Source organism: Oncorhynchus mykiss, chromosome 13 (assembly GCF_057628025.1).
Source record: "Oncorhynchus mykiss isolate SJ-2025 chromosome 13, ASM5762802v1, whole genome shotgun sequence".
Lineage (NCBI taxonomy): Eukaryota > Metazoa > Chordata > Actinopteri > Salmoniformes > Salmonidae > Oncorhynchus > Oncorhynchus mykiss.
In genome coordinates, this window is record NC_143034.1 from 20,846,111 (window position 1) to 20,864,908 (window position 18,798).

Here is an 18,798-nt window from a genome sequence, read left to right on the forward strand (position 1 = left end):
ACATTGGAGAGGGCTAAGCTTTATCAGTGTCATGACTGTCCTGTGAGGATCCAAATAGGTCAGATCAGCTTTGCAATAAATAACTTCAACCAGACTCCCTCTCACCTGCAGATGGGGGGAGGAAGGAACTGGTGGGGGTTAATTGTAAATCAAGGACCGAACATTCAGCATCTCCCTCTCCAATGTTCACCAGAGGAATGTGCCTTTGTCTTAAGAAGATTTTTCCCGCCGAAAATCTAAAACTTTCAAATGCAACTATTGGAACAATATTTCTAACATAGAACATGGGGAATGGGCAGAGGTGACCTAAAAGTACACTAATGTTATATTGTGATGCCATTACAAATGTTATAAAGGAAATACTGTAACTTGAAAGGTATACACACTATAAGTACGAAGTTTCCATCCTCTGTGTTGTGCATGCTATAGGAAAAATTATGAAAGTATTTTTAAGAGAGGGACATGATTTTAGGAGCCATAAGAGATAATAGTTTTACATAACTTTGCACAGTAACAAGCCACGCCCCTGAGTCAAATCAAATTTATTTATATAGCCCTTCGTACATCAGCTGATATCTCAAAGTGCTGTACAGAAACCCAGCCTAAAACCCCAAACAGCAAGCAATGCAGGTGTAGTAGCACGGTGGCTAGCAAAAACTCCCTAGAAAGGCCAAAACCTAGGAAGAAACCTAGAGAGGAACCAGGCTATGTGGGGTGGCCAGTCCTCTTCTGGCTGTGCCAGGTGGAGATTGTAACAGAACATGGCCAAGATGTTCAAATGTTCATAAATGACCAGCATGGTCAAATAATAATAATCACAGGCAGAACAGTTGAAACTGGAGCAGCAGCACGGCCAGTTGGACTGGGGACAGCAAGGAGTCATCATGTCAGGTAGTCCTGAGGCATGGTCCTAGGGCTCAGGTCCTCCGAGAGAGAAAGAAAGAGAGAATTAGATAGAGCATACTTAAATTCACACAGGACACCGGATAGGACAGGAGAAGTACTCCAGATAGAACAAACTGATCCTAGCCCCCGACACATAAACTACTGCAGCATAAATACTGGAGGCTGAGACAGGAGGGGTCAGGAGACACTGTGGCTCCATCCGAGGACACCCCGGACAGGGCCAAACAGGAAGGATATAACCCCACCCACTTTGCCAAAGCACAGCCCCCACACCACTAGAGGGATATCTTCAACCACCAACTTACCATCCTGAGACAAGGCCGAGTATAGTCCACAAAGTTCTCCGCCACGGCACAACCCAAGGGGGGGTGCCAACCCAGACAGGAAGATCACATCAGTGACTCAACCCACTCAAGTGACACACTAGGGACGGTATGAAAGAGCCCTAGTAAGCCAGTGACTCAGCCCCTGTAATAGGGTTAGAGGCAGAGAATCCCAGTGGAAAGAGGGGAACCGGCCAGGCAGAGACAGCAAGGGCGGTTCGTTGCTCCAGAGCCTTTCCGTTCACCTTCACACTCCTGGGCCAGACTACACTCAATCATATGACCCACTGAAGAGATGAGTCTTCAGTAAAGACTTAAAGGTTGATACCGAGTTTGCGTCTCTCACATGGGTAGGCAGACCATTCTATAAAAATGGAGCTCTATAGGAGAAAGCCCTGCCTCCAGCTGTTTGCTTAGAAATTCTAAGGACAATTGGGAGGCCTGCGTCTTGTGACCGTAGCGTACGTGTAGGTATGTACGGCAGGACCAAATCAGAGAGATAGGTAGGTGCAAGCCCATGTAATGCTTTGTAGGTTAGCAGTAAAACCTTGAAATCAGCCCTTGCCTTGACAGGAAGCCAGTGTAGGGAGGCTAGCACTGGAGTAATATGATAGAATTTTTTGGTTCTAGTCAGGATTCTAGCAGCCGTATTTAGCACTAACTGAAGTTTATTTAGTGCTTTATCCGGGTAGCCGGAAAGTAGAGCATTGCAGTAGTCTAATCTAGAAGTAAAGTATCTAGAAAAATTAAATTAAGTGGGACAATTCTACTGCTCTCTTCAAACCATCAGATTCTGTTACTCTCATCCCCCCACTGGGAACCATCAACACGGCTGGCTAGCCTATCTTCAACGAAGCATCTTCCAGAGTGAATGGAAATAGAATGAACTCTATAGTTCTGTTCAGGACTACACAACAAATCACCGGATGACTGCAGAGGAGAACAACAGTAGAAGACGGGTGGCCCTTTTGGACAATCAGAGCCTTACAAGCGTGCTGCAAAAGGCCCAAAACCATTTCCAAGAAGACCCTGTCTACCGAGAGAAACAAAGGATTTTCACGTAAATACATTCATGATTGCTTACTCCAAGCGGCCGTGGTTCGTGTGCAAAGTGAGAGTAGTTTATAAATGTACAAACGTATCTCTGTTCCTCTCTCTCTCTTGCCATGTCTTTTTGTAATAAGCAGCCATATTGTTGTCAGTCCGCTAGGGACCTGTTTCTTATGTATCAAGTGTGTATGTTTATCCTGTGTTACCAATTAGTTAACTAGTAAATAAATAATTTTAAAAAATTGTGTAGCACTGAATCATAAGTAAGGCTCGGGTTTTTGCAGATACAAGGTTACGACTGTTCAGAATGAGGATATGGTACGAGGTTATGATTAAAACATTGACTGTTTATGGACGTGATAGGTAAAGACCTTTAGAGTTTAATTCGGTAGATGGTAACTCTTTAAAGAACCCCTCTCATGGTGCCCCAATCCTAATGAGTTAATTGTTACATGATTAATTGAATCGGGAAACAATTAAACATAGTTAGCTGATTAGATAAATAACAGTCATCGGATTAATAAAAGTAAGGTGACAACACCAGCACCAGCGGCCAAAGTCACTCAATGGGTTTAATAGAAGAACCGCTGCTGTGCCAAACTGCCGGAGGTGAATGGAGACGATCAGAGGATACCATTTCCTTCTGTTGCTGTGGGTGTTTGTGTGTTGTCTACTGTATTAACCTGAGTAGGACCACCTGGCCTCTCGATCCAGTATCGTCCTGACCTAACCTCTGGTAGAGACATAAGAGGGTATTCTTCAAAGCAGGTCCAATGAGTTAGTCAGATAGCTTCATTAAACATCCAGATATTACTATTGATGTTCTGGTTCATTAAGAAAGCTAAACTTAAATGACTTATTTGCTGATAAGATTTTATTGTCATTTGAGCAGATGGTCGAGAAATATCGACTCCCAAAGCAGGACTTTTTCCGCTTCCTACAAGTAAGACATTATATTCTGAAGTGCACCACCTTAATTGGTAACCCTGATGTGTCTGTCATTGAAAGAATGCTTTTTTTCCCACAAAGGAAAATATCTGTAAGTCTGTTTTATGATACTTTAAGGTCCTTTTCTGCTGTCAACACACAGAGGGTGAAACAAGTGTGGGAGAAATAATTGTCTGTTACTATTGACAAAGAGATGTGGGAGGACATTTGGATATATGCAAAAACAATATCTATATGTAATCGTACTAGAGCAATCCAATTAAGAATAATACACAGATTGCATATATCCCCAAATCGCAGACATGCTTTTAGTCCCACTTCCTCTTCCCCTCAGTGTCTTAAATGCAAAACTGATACAGGCACCCTAACACATTGTTTATGGTCATGTACCAAAATACATAGATACTGGTCTGGTGTTCTACAAGAAATTGAAAGTTCCTAGGGGTTGATCTAGAATTGGACCCAGTTTCTTTACTGTTGGGTCTCCCTAGTAGGCATGCTACTTCTGTGGGTAAGAGGAGGCTTTACAACATCCTTACCTTCGCAGCGAGGAAAAACATCCTTTTACAGTGGATTAGTGATAAGGTTCCTTCTATTAAAGATTGGCATAAGATACTATTTGAATGGGTGCCTCTGGAATATCTGACATGTACATTGCATTCTAAAACAGACCAGTTCTACAAAGTATGGGAACCCTATCTAAATTACCTAGAACCTGAGGTATCAGCTATTATGCTGCAAGGATTCTCTTAGAATGGCGGGGAGCTATGTATTTCAGAACTACACTGTACGGTCCATGTGTGGAACCTAACTTCTTGGTTTAAACTGAGCTTTTTTGTTTAATTTCTGTTTGTAAGTTTGTTTAAAATGTATGTATTGAGAGACGCAATGATGGGGATGGGGTGAGAGAAGCACCGAGCGGGAAGAGGAAAATGGTGTACGTATGTATGAGTGTGTGTGGTATGTGTGTATGCATATATATGTGTATATGCATGTGGGTATGTGTATATATATGTGTATATCTAACAGTCCTACAAGCCACATTTTTTCTTCCTAGAACAGAACTTGATAAAAACAGTGGGGCATTTAATCAGTGGAATAGGATCACGTGTTAGTGGCGAAATAAACATTTATACGGTAACCGTGCTCCCCTCACAGAAAATAAGGCAATGTACGGTTTCGGAACCAGAAGGTGCGTCGAGGTGACTGGGAAGTTGGAACCTAACCAACTAAATTACGATAACTCACCAGGTGCAACGTTGGAATCGTAGGCCGTTATATAGTTGTAATACAGCAGAAACATCGGCCATTAGCCCATGCCTTCAGCACCGCGGACAGCGTCATGGCGCCAGGAATAGGGCTACCTCGGTAACCTAGGCAACGCCGGGTCCATGGTCCCTAATCCCCGCGGCTCTTAATTGTCGTAATGAGATTGGTATGTTGGCTGTTCTTTTCCGCTTCTGGCATAGAACACTGAACACATCACGAGTCATGACATTAGGCCTCTGAATCTGGGAGAACCTTCTGTTATGGAATATTACACAACATCGCAAGGTTTTAGGGTATATCACATTTTAGTAATTTAGCAGAAGCTCTGATCCAGAGCGACCTACAGGAGCAATTAGGGTTAAATACCTTGCCCAAGAGCACATTGGCAGATTGTCACCTAGTCGGCTCTGGGATTCGAACCAGCGGCCATTATGCTACCCAGGTTATCATACACCACCATCTATTGTCTCAGCGTCAGATGAATTCCAGTCAGGGTTTGGGTCAATACCATTTCAATTCCAGAAAGTAAACCCTATTCCAATTCTCTTCAATACTTTTCAATTTTCAATGAGGAAAATGTGGAATTGGGATTTGGTTTCCTTTCTGAATTGACTGGAATTAAAATGGGAATTGACCCCAACCATGATTGCAGTTTTTCATAATAATTCATAGCTACAAGCAATAATACATCACTAGCCAGGTGGTGCCCATAGAAGATGTGTTAGGATTCAAGTGATGATTAAGGCATTGTGAATAACAGGTTAAATCTGACCACTGATGCATAGGCTTATGTTTAAAGTCCCTTCATGATACCACCCTGGAGATAGGATCAAATAGTATAGGACAACACTGATGACACAGGAGCTATGAACACGATACATGGTCAGTCGAGATTCAGAGATGAGTAATGCACTATTCAGAGGGGTTGGGTTAAATGCGGAAGACACATTTCAGTTGAATGCATTCATTTTTAAACTGACTAGGTATCCCCCTTTCTCTTAAATGGGATATAGGGTGCCATTTCAGACACACCATAGAGTATCTGATTTCTCCATATTTTCTGGTGGTATTGTGTCCATGGCATGCACGTCATATCCAATTCATCACTGGCCACCATGGTAATCTATTGGTTTGGATGGAATAGAAGGGAGGGAACCTTTCCAGTTAGTTAGATATGCCTATGCTGCTATCAATACATACTCTGGGGTCAGATCAGGTCATGCCGAGTTCAAAAGAATAGAGATTAGTTACATAGATCTCAAGTTAAAGAACAGAGTCCCAGGTTAAGAGACATTAGTAGACATTCCAAGTGAAATTCCAAGTGATTCTGTGTCAGTGACCTGGTCCACACTGATTCAGGCAAATGATCTGGAATACATGGATCTATCTGGTTAAATCCTCCTATTAGATCTTCGATCTATGACATGTTGTAGTGTCAATAAATTGCCTACTGAAAGAGCCCTGCTATCCTCATCGTTGCCTTCCAACAGATGCCGAGATGGATGCGAGGAGAGAGGACGCAATAACATAGTTTTGCTGTCCTAGCGGTTAGTGCCTCGAAACCGAAGCAAGTACTTCCTAGTGCTTCCTAGTCGGCATGGGTTTGAATCTGACCCATGGTCTTCTGACTCGCAAACTCTCCCTCCTTTTCTGTGTCCTCTTCACTATACAAAACATATATAAAACCCTTAGAAAATATATATTTCAAGAAAAAACTTAGGATTTGTGGACAGACTAGGTAACATCTAATTTGCGGAATTACGCGTAATTGAAATACTGTATTACCGAGATTAATAACCCCATGGTCTCAGTCTTACTGCAGGGACACCCCTCTACCACAAGGTGCTGCTGTTGCACTGTAGTGAACATGTATTGTAGGTAAACCACCTTGTGTGACACTGTATTACAGTAATCCCTGTGGATGTTGTAGACATCAATAAAGCCCAGTGGGTTATGGTGACATGCTGTTAGTCACTGCTCCTGTGATGTTCTGATGTCTTGGAGGGAGGGAGGGAGGGAGGGAGGGAGGGAGGGAGGGAGGGAGGGAGGGAGGGAGGGAGGGAGGGAGGGAGAGAAAGAGTGGGAGAGAGGGAGAGGAAGATAGAGATTAAAGTGTATTATGGTATCAGGCTGTGTACAAAGGGACACCTTCACATGCGGTCACAGTCAGAGATGAGGGGAAGGGACGGAGTAGTACGAGTCTTTAACACATCCAGGTACAGGGCTCCAACAGATGTCACAGCCAGGTAGAGGCCTCCAACAGATGTCACAGCCAGGTACAGGCCTCCAACAGATGTCACAGCCAGATTGAGACCTACAACAGATGTCACAGCCAGGTAGAGGCCTCCAACAGATGGCATAGCCATGTAGAGCCAGGTACAGGCCTCCAACAGATGACACAGCCAGGTTGAGACCTACAACATATGTCACAGCCAAGTAGAGCCAGGTAGAGGCCTCCAACATATGTCACAGCCAAGTAGAGCCAGGTAGAGGCCTCCAACAGATGTCATAGCCATGTAGAGGCCTACAACAGATATCACAGCCAGGTAGATGTATACAACAGATGTTACAGCCAGGTAGAGCCAGGTAGAGGCCTCTAACATATGTCACAGCCAGGTAGAGCCAGGTAGAGGCCTACAACAAATGTCACAGCCAGGTAGAGGCCTACAACAAATGTCACAGCCAGGTAGAGGCCTACAACAGATGTCACAGCCAGATAGAGCCAAGTAGAGGCCTACAACAGATGTCACAGCCAGGTAGAGGCCTACAACAGATGTCACAGCCAGATAGAGCCAAGTAGAGGCCTGCAGCATATGTCACAGCCAGGTAGAGGCCTGCAGCATATGTCACAGCCAGGTAGAGGCCTACAACAGATGTCACAGCCAGGTAGAGGCCTACAACAGATGTCACGGCCAGGTTGAGGCCTACAACAGATGTCACGGCCAGGTAGAGGCCTACAACATATGTCACAGCCAGGTTGAGGCCTACAACAGATGTCACGGCCAGGTAGAGCCAGGTAGAGGCCTACAACAGATGTCACAGCCAGGTAGAGCCAGGTAGAGGCCTACAAAAGAGTCACAGCCAGGTAGAGGCCAACATATGTCACAGCCAGGTAGAGGCCTCCAACAGATGTCACAGCCAGGTAGAGGCCTCCAACAGATGCCACAGCCAGGTAGAGGCCTACAACAAACAGAAAAGGGCCTATCGCAAATGGTCGTCACAAACTTGGAAGCACAGAATCTTCTAGAATGTCTTTGTATGCTGTAGCGGTAAGATATCCCTTCACTGGAACTAATGTGCCTAGCCTGAACCATGAAGAACAGCCCAGACCATTATTCATCCTTCACCAAACTTTACAGTTAGCGCTATGCATTTGGGCAGGTAGCATTCTACTGGCATCCGCCAAACCAAGATGGGTCCTTCGGACTGCTCGATGGGGAAGCGTGATTCATCACTCCAGAGAACGCGTTTCCACAGCTCAAGAGTCCAATGGCGGCGAGCTCTACAACACTCCAGCCGACGCTTGGCATTGCGCATGGTGATCTAAGGCTTGTGTGTGGCTACACGGCCATGGAAACCCATTTTATGAAGCTCCCGATTAACAGTTATTGTGCTGACATTGCGTCCAGAGGCAGTTTGGAACTTGGCAGTAAGTGTTGCCACCGAGGACAGATTATTTTTATGCGCTATGTGCTTCAGCACTCTGCGGTCCTGTTCGGTGAGCTTGTGTGGCCTACCACTTCGCGGCTGAGCCGTTGTTGCTCCTAGATGTTTCCGCTTCACAATAACAGCACTTACAGTTGACCGGGGCAGCTCTAGCAGGACAGAAATTTAACGAACTGACTTGTTAGAAAGGTGGCATCCTATGACGGTGCCACATTGAAAGTCACTGAGCTCTTCAGTATGGGCCATTCTACTGCCAATGTTTGTCTATGGAGATTGCATGGCTGTGTGTTCGATTTTACAGCAATGGGTGTGGCTGAAATAGCCGAATGCACTAATTTGAAGAGGTGTACACATACTTTTATATATATATATATATATATATATATATATATATATATAGTGTATTTAAACATTTAACGAAACAGTAATATGAGATCTGGGCTCTGGTCAAAAGTAGTGCACTATATAGATAATAGGGTGCCATCTGGGACAAGGCCTAAGTCTAACCAAACACTATAGCATGAGGCTAGATTTATGGGTTGAATGTTTATGTTAAATACACAGGATACAAACATTCCATTCCAGCTAAACAATGGATATATAGCATTATTCAACAAAACCCATTTTAATACACATCTGAAACCTATTCATTTAAAATCTGGAAAACAGTCATATTTTACAAACTCATAAAGCTACCCATAAGCATTCATTTCTGATGTAAAAACACAAAAGGGAAACATTTGTGTAAATAGCATTTTGGAAATAAACTCAAATCTACCTTTCCGGTCTAGTCCAATTCCAATTCTCTTCCATCCTCTCCTCGATTTCTGTATCTGATTCACTAACAGTCTTCTTGTCTCTGTAATGATCTGATAGGTCTGAGCATTATGTCAGTTGTCAACTATGCCACCTGTTTTGCAGATCAAGGAAAGGAAACGAGGAGGAAGGATCACTTCCTCACTCTGTATCTCTCCTCTCCACCCCTTCTCTCTCTCTGTCTTTATCTCCCCTCATCTCTTTTTCCCTCTCCTCCCCTTTCGTTCTCTTTCTGTTTCTCTCTCCCTCTTTCCCTCTCTCTCTCCATCTTTCTTTCCTCTCTCTTTCTCTCTCTTCTCCCTCTAGTCTATGGAGTCTGACTGACGATGGTTCTCCCGTGGGACTTGTAGTCTGCTGGTATTTTATTTAGTGCCTCTTCTCTTCTCCCAGGCTTTTAGCAAGGCTGTAGTCTGTGACCCACTTCCACACAGGGAAGAAGAGGAGTGTGTGTGTGTGGCCTGTGTTAGAGTCTGTGTGTGTGTGTGTGTGTGTGTGTGTGTGTGTGTGTGTGTGTGTGTGTGTGTGTGTGTGTGTGTGTGCCTTAAGAATTTTCATGCACCGCAGGAAATGCAAACTTGTAGTGTATTTAAGGCTTCTAAAGTTTGTCAATTCCACTTAAAAATGTCAGACTTGATTTGCCCAAAATAAAAATGTATCAACAACTACAAAAACATGTCCATTAATTATAATCCACATAAAAATTCTAATTTCCTTTTGCTGCAGGATTATTTATCCTGCTGTAGCAAACTGGCTGAAATGAAGATCCTACATCTGTATATGCCTGTGCATACGCACTGCCAAACACTAGAATCAGAGCGCAATGAAAAGAACACAATGAACACAATGTACAGAACATCACTGTAACAAAAGGCTAGCTGCTGTTCTAACTCACTGACACACTCCACTAGCTCTGATTAGCCCACCTGACAACGTTGTTGTTGTACCTGTATTCACTGAATACGCTCTGCATCATGTTACTTGTTGTTGCTAAACTATTCGAAGAAAAGGTGCTATCTAGAACTTAAAAGGGTTCTTCAGCTGTCCCCATAGGAGAACCCTTTGAAGAACTCCTTTTGGTTCCAGGTAGAACCCTTTTGAGTTCCATGTAGAACCCGTTACACAGAGGGTTCTACATGGAACCGAAAAGAGTTCTACCTGGAAGCACGACAGGTTCTACCTGGAACCTAAAAGGGTTCCCAATACAAACTAAAGGGAAGAAGCTGTCTTCTGAAGTGATGTGAGGTGACGTGGCCCTTGTTGTAGACACTGAATGAGGAGAGGGAGAAAATATCAAAAAACACATTCTAAATATTCTAAGGGCTTTGCCTTGTCAAGCTTTTTTTGTTACCCCAACCCCCACATGCATCATTTAGGGGATGACGTCACCCCTTTGAGGACTATTGCACGGTGTGCACTGTGACCTAGTTGGAATGCGGTATATGGGGACTTTCACTAAGGCTTTATTCCGTTGGGCCATTCGGGTACGCTGCGTTTCCTTCCATCCCAATAGTTCCGAATGAACATGAAAATGTCAAATAAACGTGTCTCCTTTTCATTATTGAAGAGGAAAAGTGTTGCTACATATTTGGGATGAATTAGACAAACAGGCAACTTGGTAGTAGTCTAGGATCCCATTTCGTTTAGTTTTTTTACTGGCAGATTGTCCGTGCAGGAGGAGGTTGAAGCTTTTGTTAAGACAACAACAGTTTGATATTGTTAAACTATTAAACTAAACTATTTCATTGTCATGGTTTTAAAACAATAGCAGCCCAGGTTCATTTCAGTTCCTGAATGTGTGTGTGTGTGTCTGTGTCTGTGTGTCTGTGAAAGTCGGTTGGTCACAGACAGAAGACCCAGACCAATCTATCAAGAGCAGCTAAATCCCAGAGCGAGAGTCTCTAAACCAGACACACACACACACACACACACACACACACACACACACATCCAGTTCTATACTATACTATATCTATACTGACACACACCATGTGTCTGCCGGATCTCCTTCTGTGTTTCCTATGAACAGCTACTAGTGGATAAACCTGAGAGAAGCATTCAGGGCAGCGAAATTACATGCTGTCACTGTGAGCTACCAGCCATGCAGTGAAGTTGTACACAGACAGACGGACGGACGGACAGACAGAGACCATTAAGGCAATGATGCTAAAAGCCACTAAGCTCCTCTGTCTTCAGCCCTATATGCCCTGATGAACTTTGAACTTTGTACTTGTCTTTCCCTCAGCAACATGCCCTTGTCCCCATCCAGTAACCTTGGTGACAGAGAGAACAAGAACACCAAGTCAATGATCACTCAAATCATTAGGTTGATGGGTCATTTATAACAAAACCTTTTGATAAAGCCAATATTTTCAATGACTATTTCACCGGTAAAGTGGACAAACTGAGAAGTGAAATGACAACATTGAACATTGAACCATCATATTTGTGTATTGAAGATCTAATAATGAAAGAAAAGGATTGCTGTTTTGAATTTGGTCAAGTTTGTGTGGAAGGGATGGAAAAATAATTGTTATCCATCAATAATGATAACCCACCAGGTATAGACAGCCTAGATGGGAAATGATTAAGAATGGTAGCAGACTGCATCGCCACCCCTATTTACCATGTCTGTAATCAAAGCCTATAAGAATGTGTGTGTCCACATATTGACAAATTTGTTGTGAAGATGGGGAGGGGTGTGTCTGTTATAAAAAAGATGTTCTGCGTTTTTAACACAAAGATCAACTGTACTAGTTGTTCAGGGTCTGACAGTGTCCCATCTTGATACTGTCCGGTAACATGGTCAGGTGCAGCAAAGAAAGACCTAGCAAAGCTGCAGCTGGCTCAAAACAAAGCAGAACGCCTTGCCCTTAACTACACACACAGAACTAACATCATCAACATGCATAATAGTCTTTCATGGCTGAGGGTTGAGGAGTAATTGAACATGTATGTTTTAGTCTTTTTAAGAAACACATGTGTGTTGAAAATGCCTAACCACTTGTATAATCCATCTGCATACACTTATTTTGTTAAGTTAGCCTTATTCTGAAATATATATATTTTTTAAATGTCTAATCAAACTACACACAATACCCCATAATGACAAAGCAAAAACAGTTTTTTAGAAATATTAGAAAATGTATTTCAAATAAAAAACAGAAATACCTTATTTACACAAGTATTCAGACCCTTTGATATGAGACTCGAAATTGAGCTCAGGTGCATCCTGTTTCCATTGACATTCCTTGAGATGTTTCTACAACTTGACTGGATTCCATCTGTGGTAAATTAATTTGATTGGACATAATTTGGAAAGGCACACACCTGCCTATATAAGGTCCCATACTTGTCCGAGCAAAAACCAAGCCATGAGTTCAAAGGAATTGTCCGTAGAGCTCCGAGACAGGATTGTGTCAAGGCACAGATCTGGGGAAGGGTACCAAAACATTTCTGCAGCATTGAAGGTCCCCAAAAATACAGTGGCCTCCATCATTCTTAGATGGAAGAAGTTTGGAACCACCAAGACTCTTCTTAGAACTGAGCAATCGGGGGAGAAGGGCATTGGTCAGGGAGGTGACCAAGAACCTGATGGTGACAGGGCTCCAGAGTTCCTCTGTGGAGATGGAAGAACCTTCCAGAAGGACAGCCATCTCTGCAGCACTCCACCAATCAGGCCAGTATGGTAGATTGGCCAGACAGAAGCCACTCCTCAGTAAAAGGCACATGACAGCCCCCTTGGAGTTTGCCAAAAGGCACCTAAGGACTATCAGACCATGAGAAACAAGATTATCTGGTCTGATGAAACCAAGATTGAACTCTTTGGCCTGAATGCCAAGCATCACATTTGGAGTAAACCTGGCACCATCCCTACAGTGAAGCATGATGGTGGCCATCATGCTGTGGGGATGTTTTTCAGCGGCAGGGACTGAGAGACTAGTTAGGATCGTGGGAAAGATGACTGGAGCAAAGTACAGAGAGATCCTTGATGAAAACCTGCTCTAGTGGGCTCAGGACCTCAGTCTGAGGCAAAGGTTCACCTTCCAACAGGACAACAACCCTAAGTACACAGCCAACACAATGCAGGTGTGGCTTCGGGACAATTCTCTGAATGTCCTTGAGTGACCCAGCCAGAGCCTGCACTTTACCCCGATCGAACATCTCTGGAGAGACCTGAAAATAGCTGTGCAGCGAAGCTCCCCATCCAACCTGACAGAGCTTGAGAGGATCTGCAGAGAAGAATGGGAGAAACTCCCCAAATACAGGTGTTCCAAGCTTGTAGTGTCATACCCAATAAGACTCAAGGCTGTAATCGCTGCCAAAGGTGCTTCAACAAAGTACTGAGTAAAGGGTCTGAATACTTATGTAAATGTGATATTTCAGTTTTATATTTTTTATACATTTGCAAACATTTCTAAAAACCTGTTTTTGCTTTGTCTTTATGGGGTAGTATGTGGAGATTGATGAGGTAATTTATATATATTTTTAATCCATTTTAGAATTAGGCTGTAATGTAACAAAATGTGGAAAAAGTTAAGGGGTCTGAATATTTTCAGAATACCCCACCAGACACGCCACTATGGGTTTCTTCACGGTACCCAAACCAAAAACACATTTAATGCGTCGCTATTTGAAGAATCTCAAATATAAAATATATTTTGATTTGTTTTTTTGGTTACTACATGATTCCATATGTGTTATTTCATAGTTTTGATGTGTTCACTATTATTCTACAATGTATAAAATAGTAAAAGTAAAGAAAAACCTTTGAATGAGTAGGTGTTCTAAAACTTTTGACCGGTAGTGTTTGTATAGAGCTGTGTCATCATGGAATGCTCTGCCACCAGAGGTTAATCAGGCAACAAGTTTAGCTTAAAAAATCTGATAAAAAAACTACATATTGTATCACAGAGCCTCTCCTCTTTCTAAAGATCTAATTAAACTGTACTGTATATGACTCGTTTACGTATCCAATTACCAAATCAGGGCTAGAAACAGGTCAAAGCTGCCCGCTTGGAGATAGATATAGCCTTGTTGATATCTAACTATCGCCATAACCCTTTCACCTTAACAAATGGTGGGAGTTTGGTTGTATAATGTTCCTCCTACGGTGACAGACAGTGAATGTTCTGACCTAAACTCTGTGAGACAGTAATATGTAATACTGCAGTGTCATGGGATGAAAGTGAAGTCTTATCTATGGTTAATAATTCATATTTTATGCAACTGAAGGTTTGCTTTATTTTTTCGTAGGAGGTTAATAATTCATATTTTATGCAACTGAAGGTTTGCTTTATTTTTTCGTAGGACATTACGTTCAATTAACTTGACTGTTAACTATTTAACATTTCACATCATGATTTATATAGCTGTAGATGGCTCTGACTTCTTTCTTTTATATTAAGGTTTAATACAACAATGCCTGTCCCTTAAAGTGATACATACCTATATTACATATGGCTGGCTATACGACCTACATTTCTCTCCACTATGGAGAATGGCGAGGAGATTCAAGGGAGGGAGGGGAAATCTGGTCGCTGAGGGGTTAACAAACCTAAAGTGATTTCGTTGTGTTTAGAAGGGGGTGGGAGGTAGGGAATGGAATGGCGAGAGATATATCACGATATATATTACAAACCACCTCGCCTTCAGGGTAAACATCATTATACAGTGGATATTAAAACTAAAAGGGATGAGAGTGACACGTTCAGAAAATAATATGGCAGTACCTGCGAGCGGGTGAGATGAGGAAACGGTATGTAGCTAATAGCCATAATCTGTGGGATAACACAAGGATTGTTCATAGCAGTAAACTCTGGGGTAGTATTCAGCATGGATCAGAAATGAATGTATAAGGTTGCGTGTTTTGCTCCTTATGGGAATCCATAGAACATCAAACAGATGTCAAACGACTGTACCGGATGGGGTTTGCGTGTTGGGAGGATTCGAAGACGCGTACACGTGTCGCTTGATCTGCGCGCGGAGGTCAATCTGCATACATTTGACTGTAGCAATGATTGTAGCCTATAAGGCGTGTTTCTCAATTGCATATGCTAGTAGTTTACAGTAGTCTACATTAGGCTATTATAACAACAAATGCGTTATAAAGGGGGCTTTTGGACACCAGATTAATTAAACACGTGGACAGCAATCCCGAATTGCTAAAGTGAATGGACAGCCACAGTGCAATGAAAACATCACCATAGGAATAAACACAAACATGGAAATAAACAACAGACATTCAATCAAATAATTTAAGAATTATAATCATACGAAAACCACTACTGAAGGTGCACTACTTTTAACCTAAAGTACTTTCCATAATTGTTATGCTATTTCTGTCTATACATTTTAATTTAATGTGTGTGTTAGCCTACATTTTAAAAAGTGGGCTACAATTAAAATTCGACTAGCCTACTTCAGGCTCCTCTCTATAGTCCAATGTATTAAGGACATTAGGACATGGTACCTTCAGGAACTTGCTTCATTAGCACTTGCTAGAGCAGCTGTTTAGGGTACAGGGCCAGATGTTAGTTGGGCGGAATGGGTTTTTGGTTTGTGAGTTGAGCAGACTAGAGGCTTTGTCGCTCTAGTGAAGAGGAGCGAGACGGGAGTGTTCTTGGCCAGTGTACCGCAGGCAGCCAGTGCCACGCGGGAACTCAATGCCCTGTACCGTACCCTGGAGACACCAGGCGACCACACTGGGGCCACGAGACCAGGTGATACTACTCCAAAGCACGCGACTCGCGTGTTCCCGCCACTGCCATGGATGACTCTGGAATCATTCGACGTCGGAGGCTCCAGGTGAGAACTTTCTTGTTTCAAATATTTTGTCAAAAATTGGATCACGAAAAAAACAAACATTAAAGCGAGATTCCTTAAAAGGAACAAAAACAAAGCGACTCCCTGCCTTTGTTTTGGTAAAACGTTTAGGGATGGGCCTTGAGAAATGTAGCTACTATCAAATTCATAACGTTAGATCTATCAAAGCAAAGGATGAACATCCATGATGTCAACATTAGAGTTTTAACCATGTTTTGTGGCTATACAGTGTTTGTTTACATTTATATTGTTTACAAACATTGGAGTAAAACAAGCTTATATTTTGTGTTCTGATGGGGTAGGCCCACAACAGTTGAACTAAACTCATGAGATAAATTATATTCTTCAATAATCAATTGGTATTATTAATGTATCTTTCCAAAAGTGGATGTAGCAACTAAGCTTTAAACTAGTAAAATAATATATTCAAAGGTACATAATATTTGACAAACAAATGAAAACAATCTATGTTCTAAATTGGCTAGCCTTAGCCCCTATGCCTAATGCAGGAGACTAATGGAATATCAAGTTACAATTTGATGCATTAGCTCATGCTGCATGACAGTAACTACTTTTTCCTAGGGGGATTATATTCACTTACTACAGGAAGCAAATCATGTCTAGTTAATCTCCCCCTCCTAGGTCCTGGGCCAACCTCCCTGCATGCAAATAGGGGGGCAGAACGCTGCTGGATGGGACCCTTCTGTCCCCTGTGACCATCAGGGATAATTCCACCAAGGCTGACATGGGCCATAGTACTAAAAACCTGATTAAACACCATAAAATGTTACAATGTTCTAGAAGACATTTTCTTAGAAGTTTGAGCAGAGATGCTGAATTCTAGGAACAGCTTATGAATGTTCCTGTTATTCCATGAGGACTTTATGGCCTTTTCTTGTAAAAAAACAATCATCATGATAATCAGAATCTCTTTCGGGCAGCCATACACACAGAATGTATGCATTCAGACAAATAGTATATACACATACATACATATATATGCACACACACACACACACACACCCACACACACACACACACACACACACACACACACACACACACACACACACACACACACACACACACACACACACACACTCCTCCACACACAAGCTCTCTCTCTCTCTCTCTCTCTCTCTCTCTCTCTCTCTCTCTCTCTCTCTTTCTCTCTCTCTCTCTAGACAGACAGACAGACAGACAGACATGCATTTGCAAGTCAAACCAGCACATATGATCATTAGCTCAATTCTCAATGGAGTGTGTGCGTGTGTGCGTGGATGTGTCTATTCGTGCATGCGTGTGTGTGTACACATTCATTCTTGTGTGTGTGTGTGAGTGTGTGTGTGTCTTGAGTGGAAACCCGTTCCCATTCAAGTCATCAATATCCACACACAGGCTAAATGCTAGTGGGATATGTGAGGATGTGGTCCTCCTCTACTCTTAAAGCCCATTACCAGGCACTAGTAGACTAATGGTAGGACTAATGATAGGACTAATGGTAGGACTAATGATAGGACTAAATGTAGGACTAATAGTAGGACTAATAATAGGACTAATGGTAAGACTAGGCTAACAGCTCTTTGCACAGAGGGAAGGACAACCAAAACAGCCAAGGGGCCGTCACACACACACACACACATACATACACACATAGAGGGCAGGGGCAGCTTCTGTTGGCTAGACCCCAGCCTCAGTAAAGTGGCTGGTAATTCCCCAGGCTGGCTCCACTTTCACTTGTCACTGCCAAAGGGTGTAGAGGGGGTGGGTGAAGCAAGAGAAGCAAGGGGTAGTCAGTGCCAGGGGACAAGGAGGGGGCAGAGGTCAAGGACTCAAACCCAGATAGACAGTGTAATGTGTGTGTGTGTGTGTGTATTCTCAACTCTAATCCTCTCCCTAGGCCACTTCCATAAGCCAGTATAACACAGGCATCTCTGTGTCTTTGCTTGCTTGTTTGTGTGTGTGGGTAAGTAATCACTAGGAGCGACGAAGACTCCTGTCAGGCTCCAGACCAAGGCCCTTCTACTCTGATTGCTCAGTTTGGCCGGGCTGCCAGCTCTAGGAAGAGTCTTGGTAGTTTCAAACTTCTTCCATTTAAGAATGAGGGAGGCCACTGTGTTCTTGGGAACCTTCAAGGCTGCAGAAATGTTTTGGTACCCTTCCCCAGATCTGTGCCTCGACACAATCCTGTCTCGGAGCTCTACGGATAATTATTTCGACCTCATGGCTTGTTTTTTGCTCTGACATGCACTGTTAGCTATGGGACCTTATATAGAGAGGTGTGTGCCTTTCCACTCAATTGAATTTAGCACAATTGGACTCCAATCAAGTTGTAGAAACATCTGAAGAATGATCAATGGAAACAGGATGCACCTGAGCTCAATTTCAAGTCTCATAGCAAAGGGTCTGAATACTTATGTTTTTGTTTTAATACATTTCTAAAAATGTCTAAAAACCTGTTTTCGCTTTGTCAGTATGGGGTATTTTGTGTAAATTGCTTAGGATTTTTTTAAATGTTTTATTTAGATTAAGGCTGTCTGAACACTTTCCGGTGAATTTCCAGAATTATTCCGGAAATTTTGCATGGGAAGTTAAGCCCGGGAATTTTGAGATTTTTGCTTCAATTCATCAAAAAAGTAGCTTATAACAGTGAACCTTTTTTTGTGGGATACACATAAGGCAATTCTAGGTCTTGTGGCATATTTTGGTTAAACTATCCCCAATTCAATGGAATTGCAACCCTCTGCATGCACAGTGCATTCTTTCATCACATGTACAGCTGATTCTCAAGATCTTGCACACTAATGAGATGCTATTGAGCCCACACTACTACACTGTCTGAGCCAAGGACTACATGCTTTCTGGTAAGTTTTGATATCAATACTGGGTGGGGTGAATATACAGTGGGGAGAACAAGTATTTGATACACTGCCGATTTTGCAGGTTTTCCTACTTACAAAGCATGTAGAGGTCTGTCATTTTTATCATACGTACACTT

The 18,798-nt window shown here is 42.6% G+C and overlaps 1 protein-coding gene across 1 annotated transcript in view; it reads left to right on the forward strand.

Annotated features, from left to right (window-relative positions):
- Positions 1-14,539: 14,539 nt before the first annotated feature.
- Positions 14,540-18,798, forward strand: part of LOC110513219 (microtubule-associated serine/threonine-protein kinase 1) — a 79,297-nt gene continuing 75,038 nt past the window's right edge. The window contains exon 1 of the mRNA XM_090195641.1: positions 14,540-15,782. Coding sequence (XP_090051767.1) covers positions 15,744-15,782 — 39 coding nt within the window. The 5' untranslated portion in view covers positions 14,540-15,743. The remainder of the gene's footprint in view (positions 15,783-18,798) is intronic.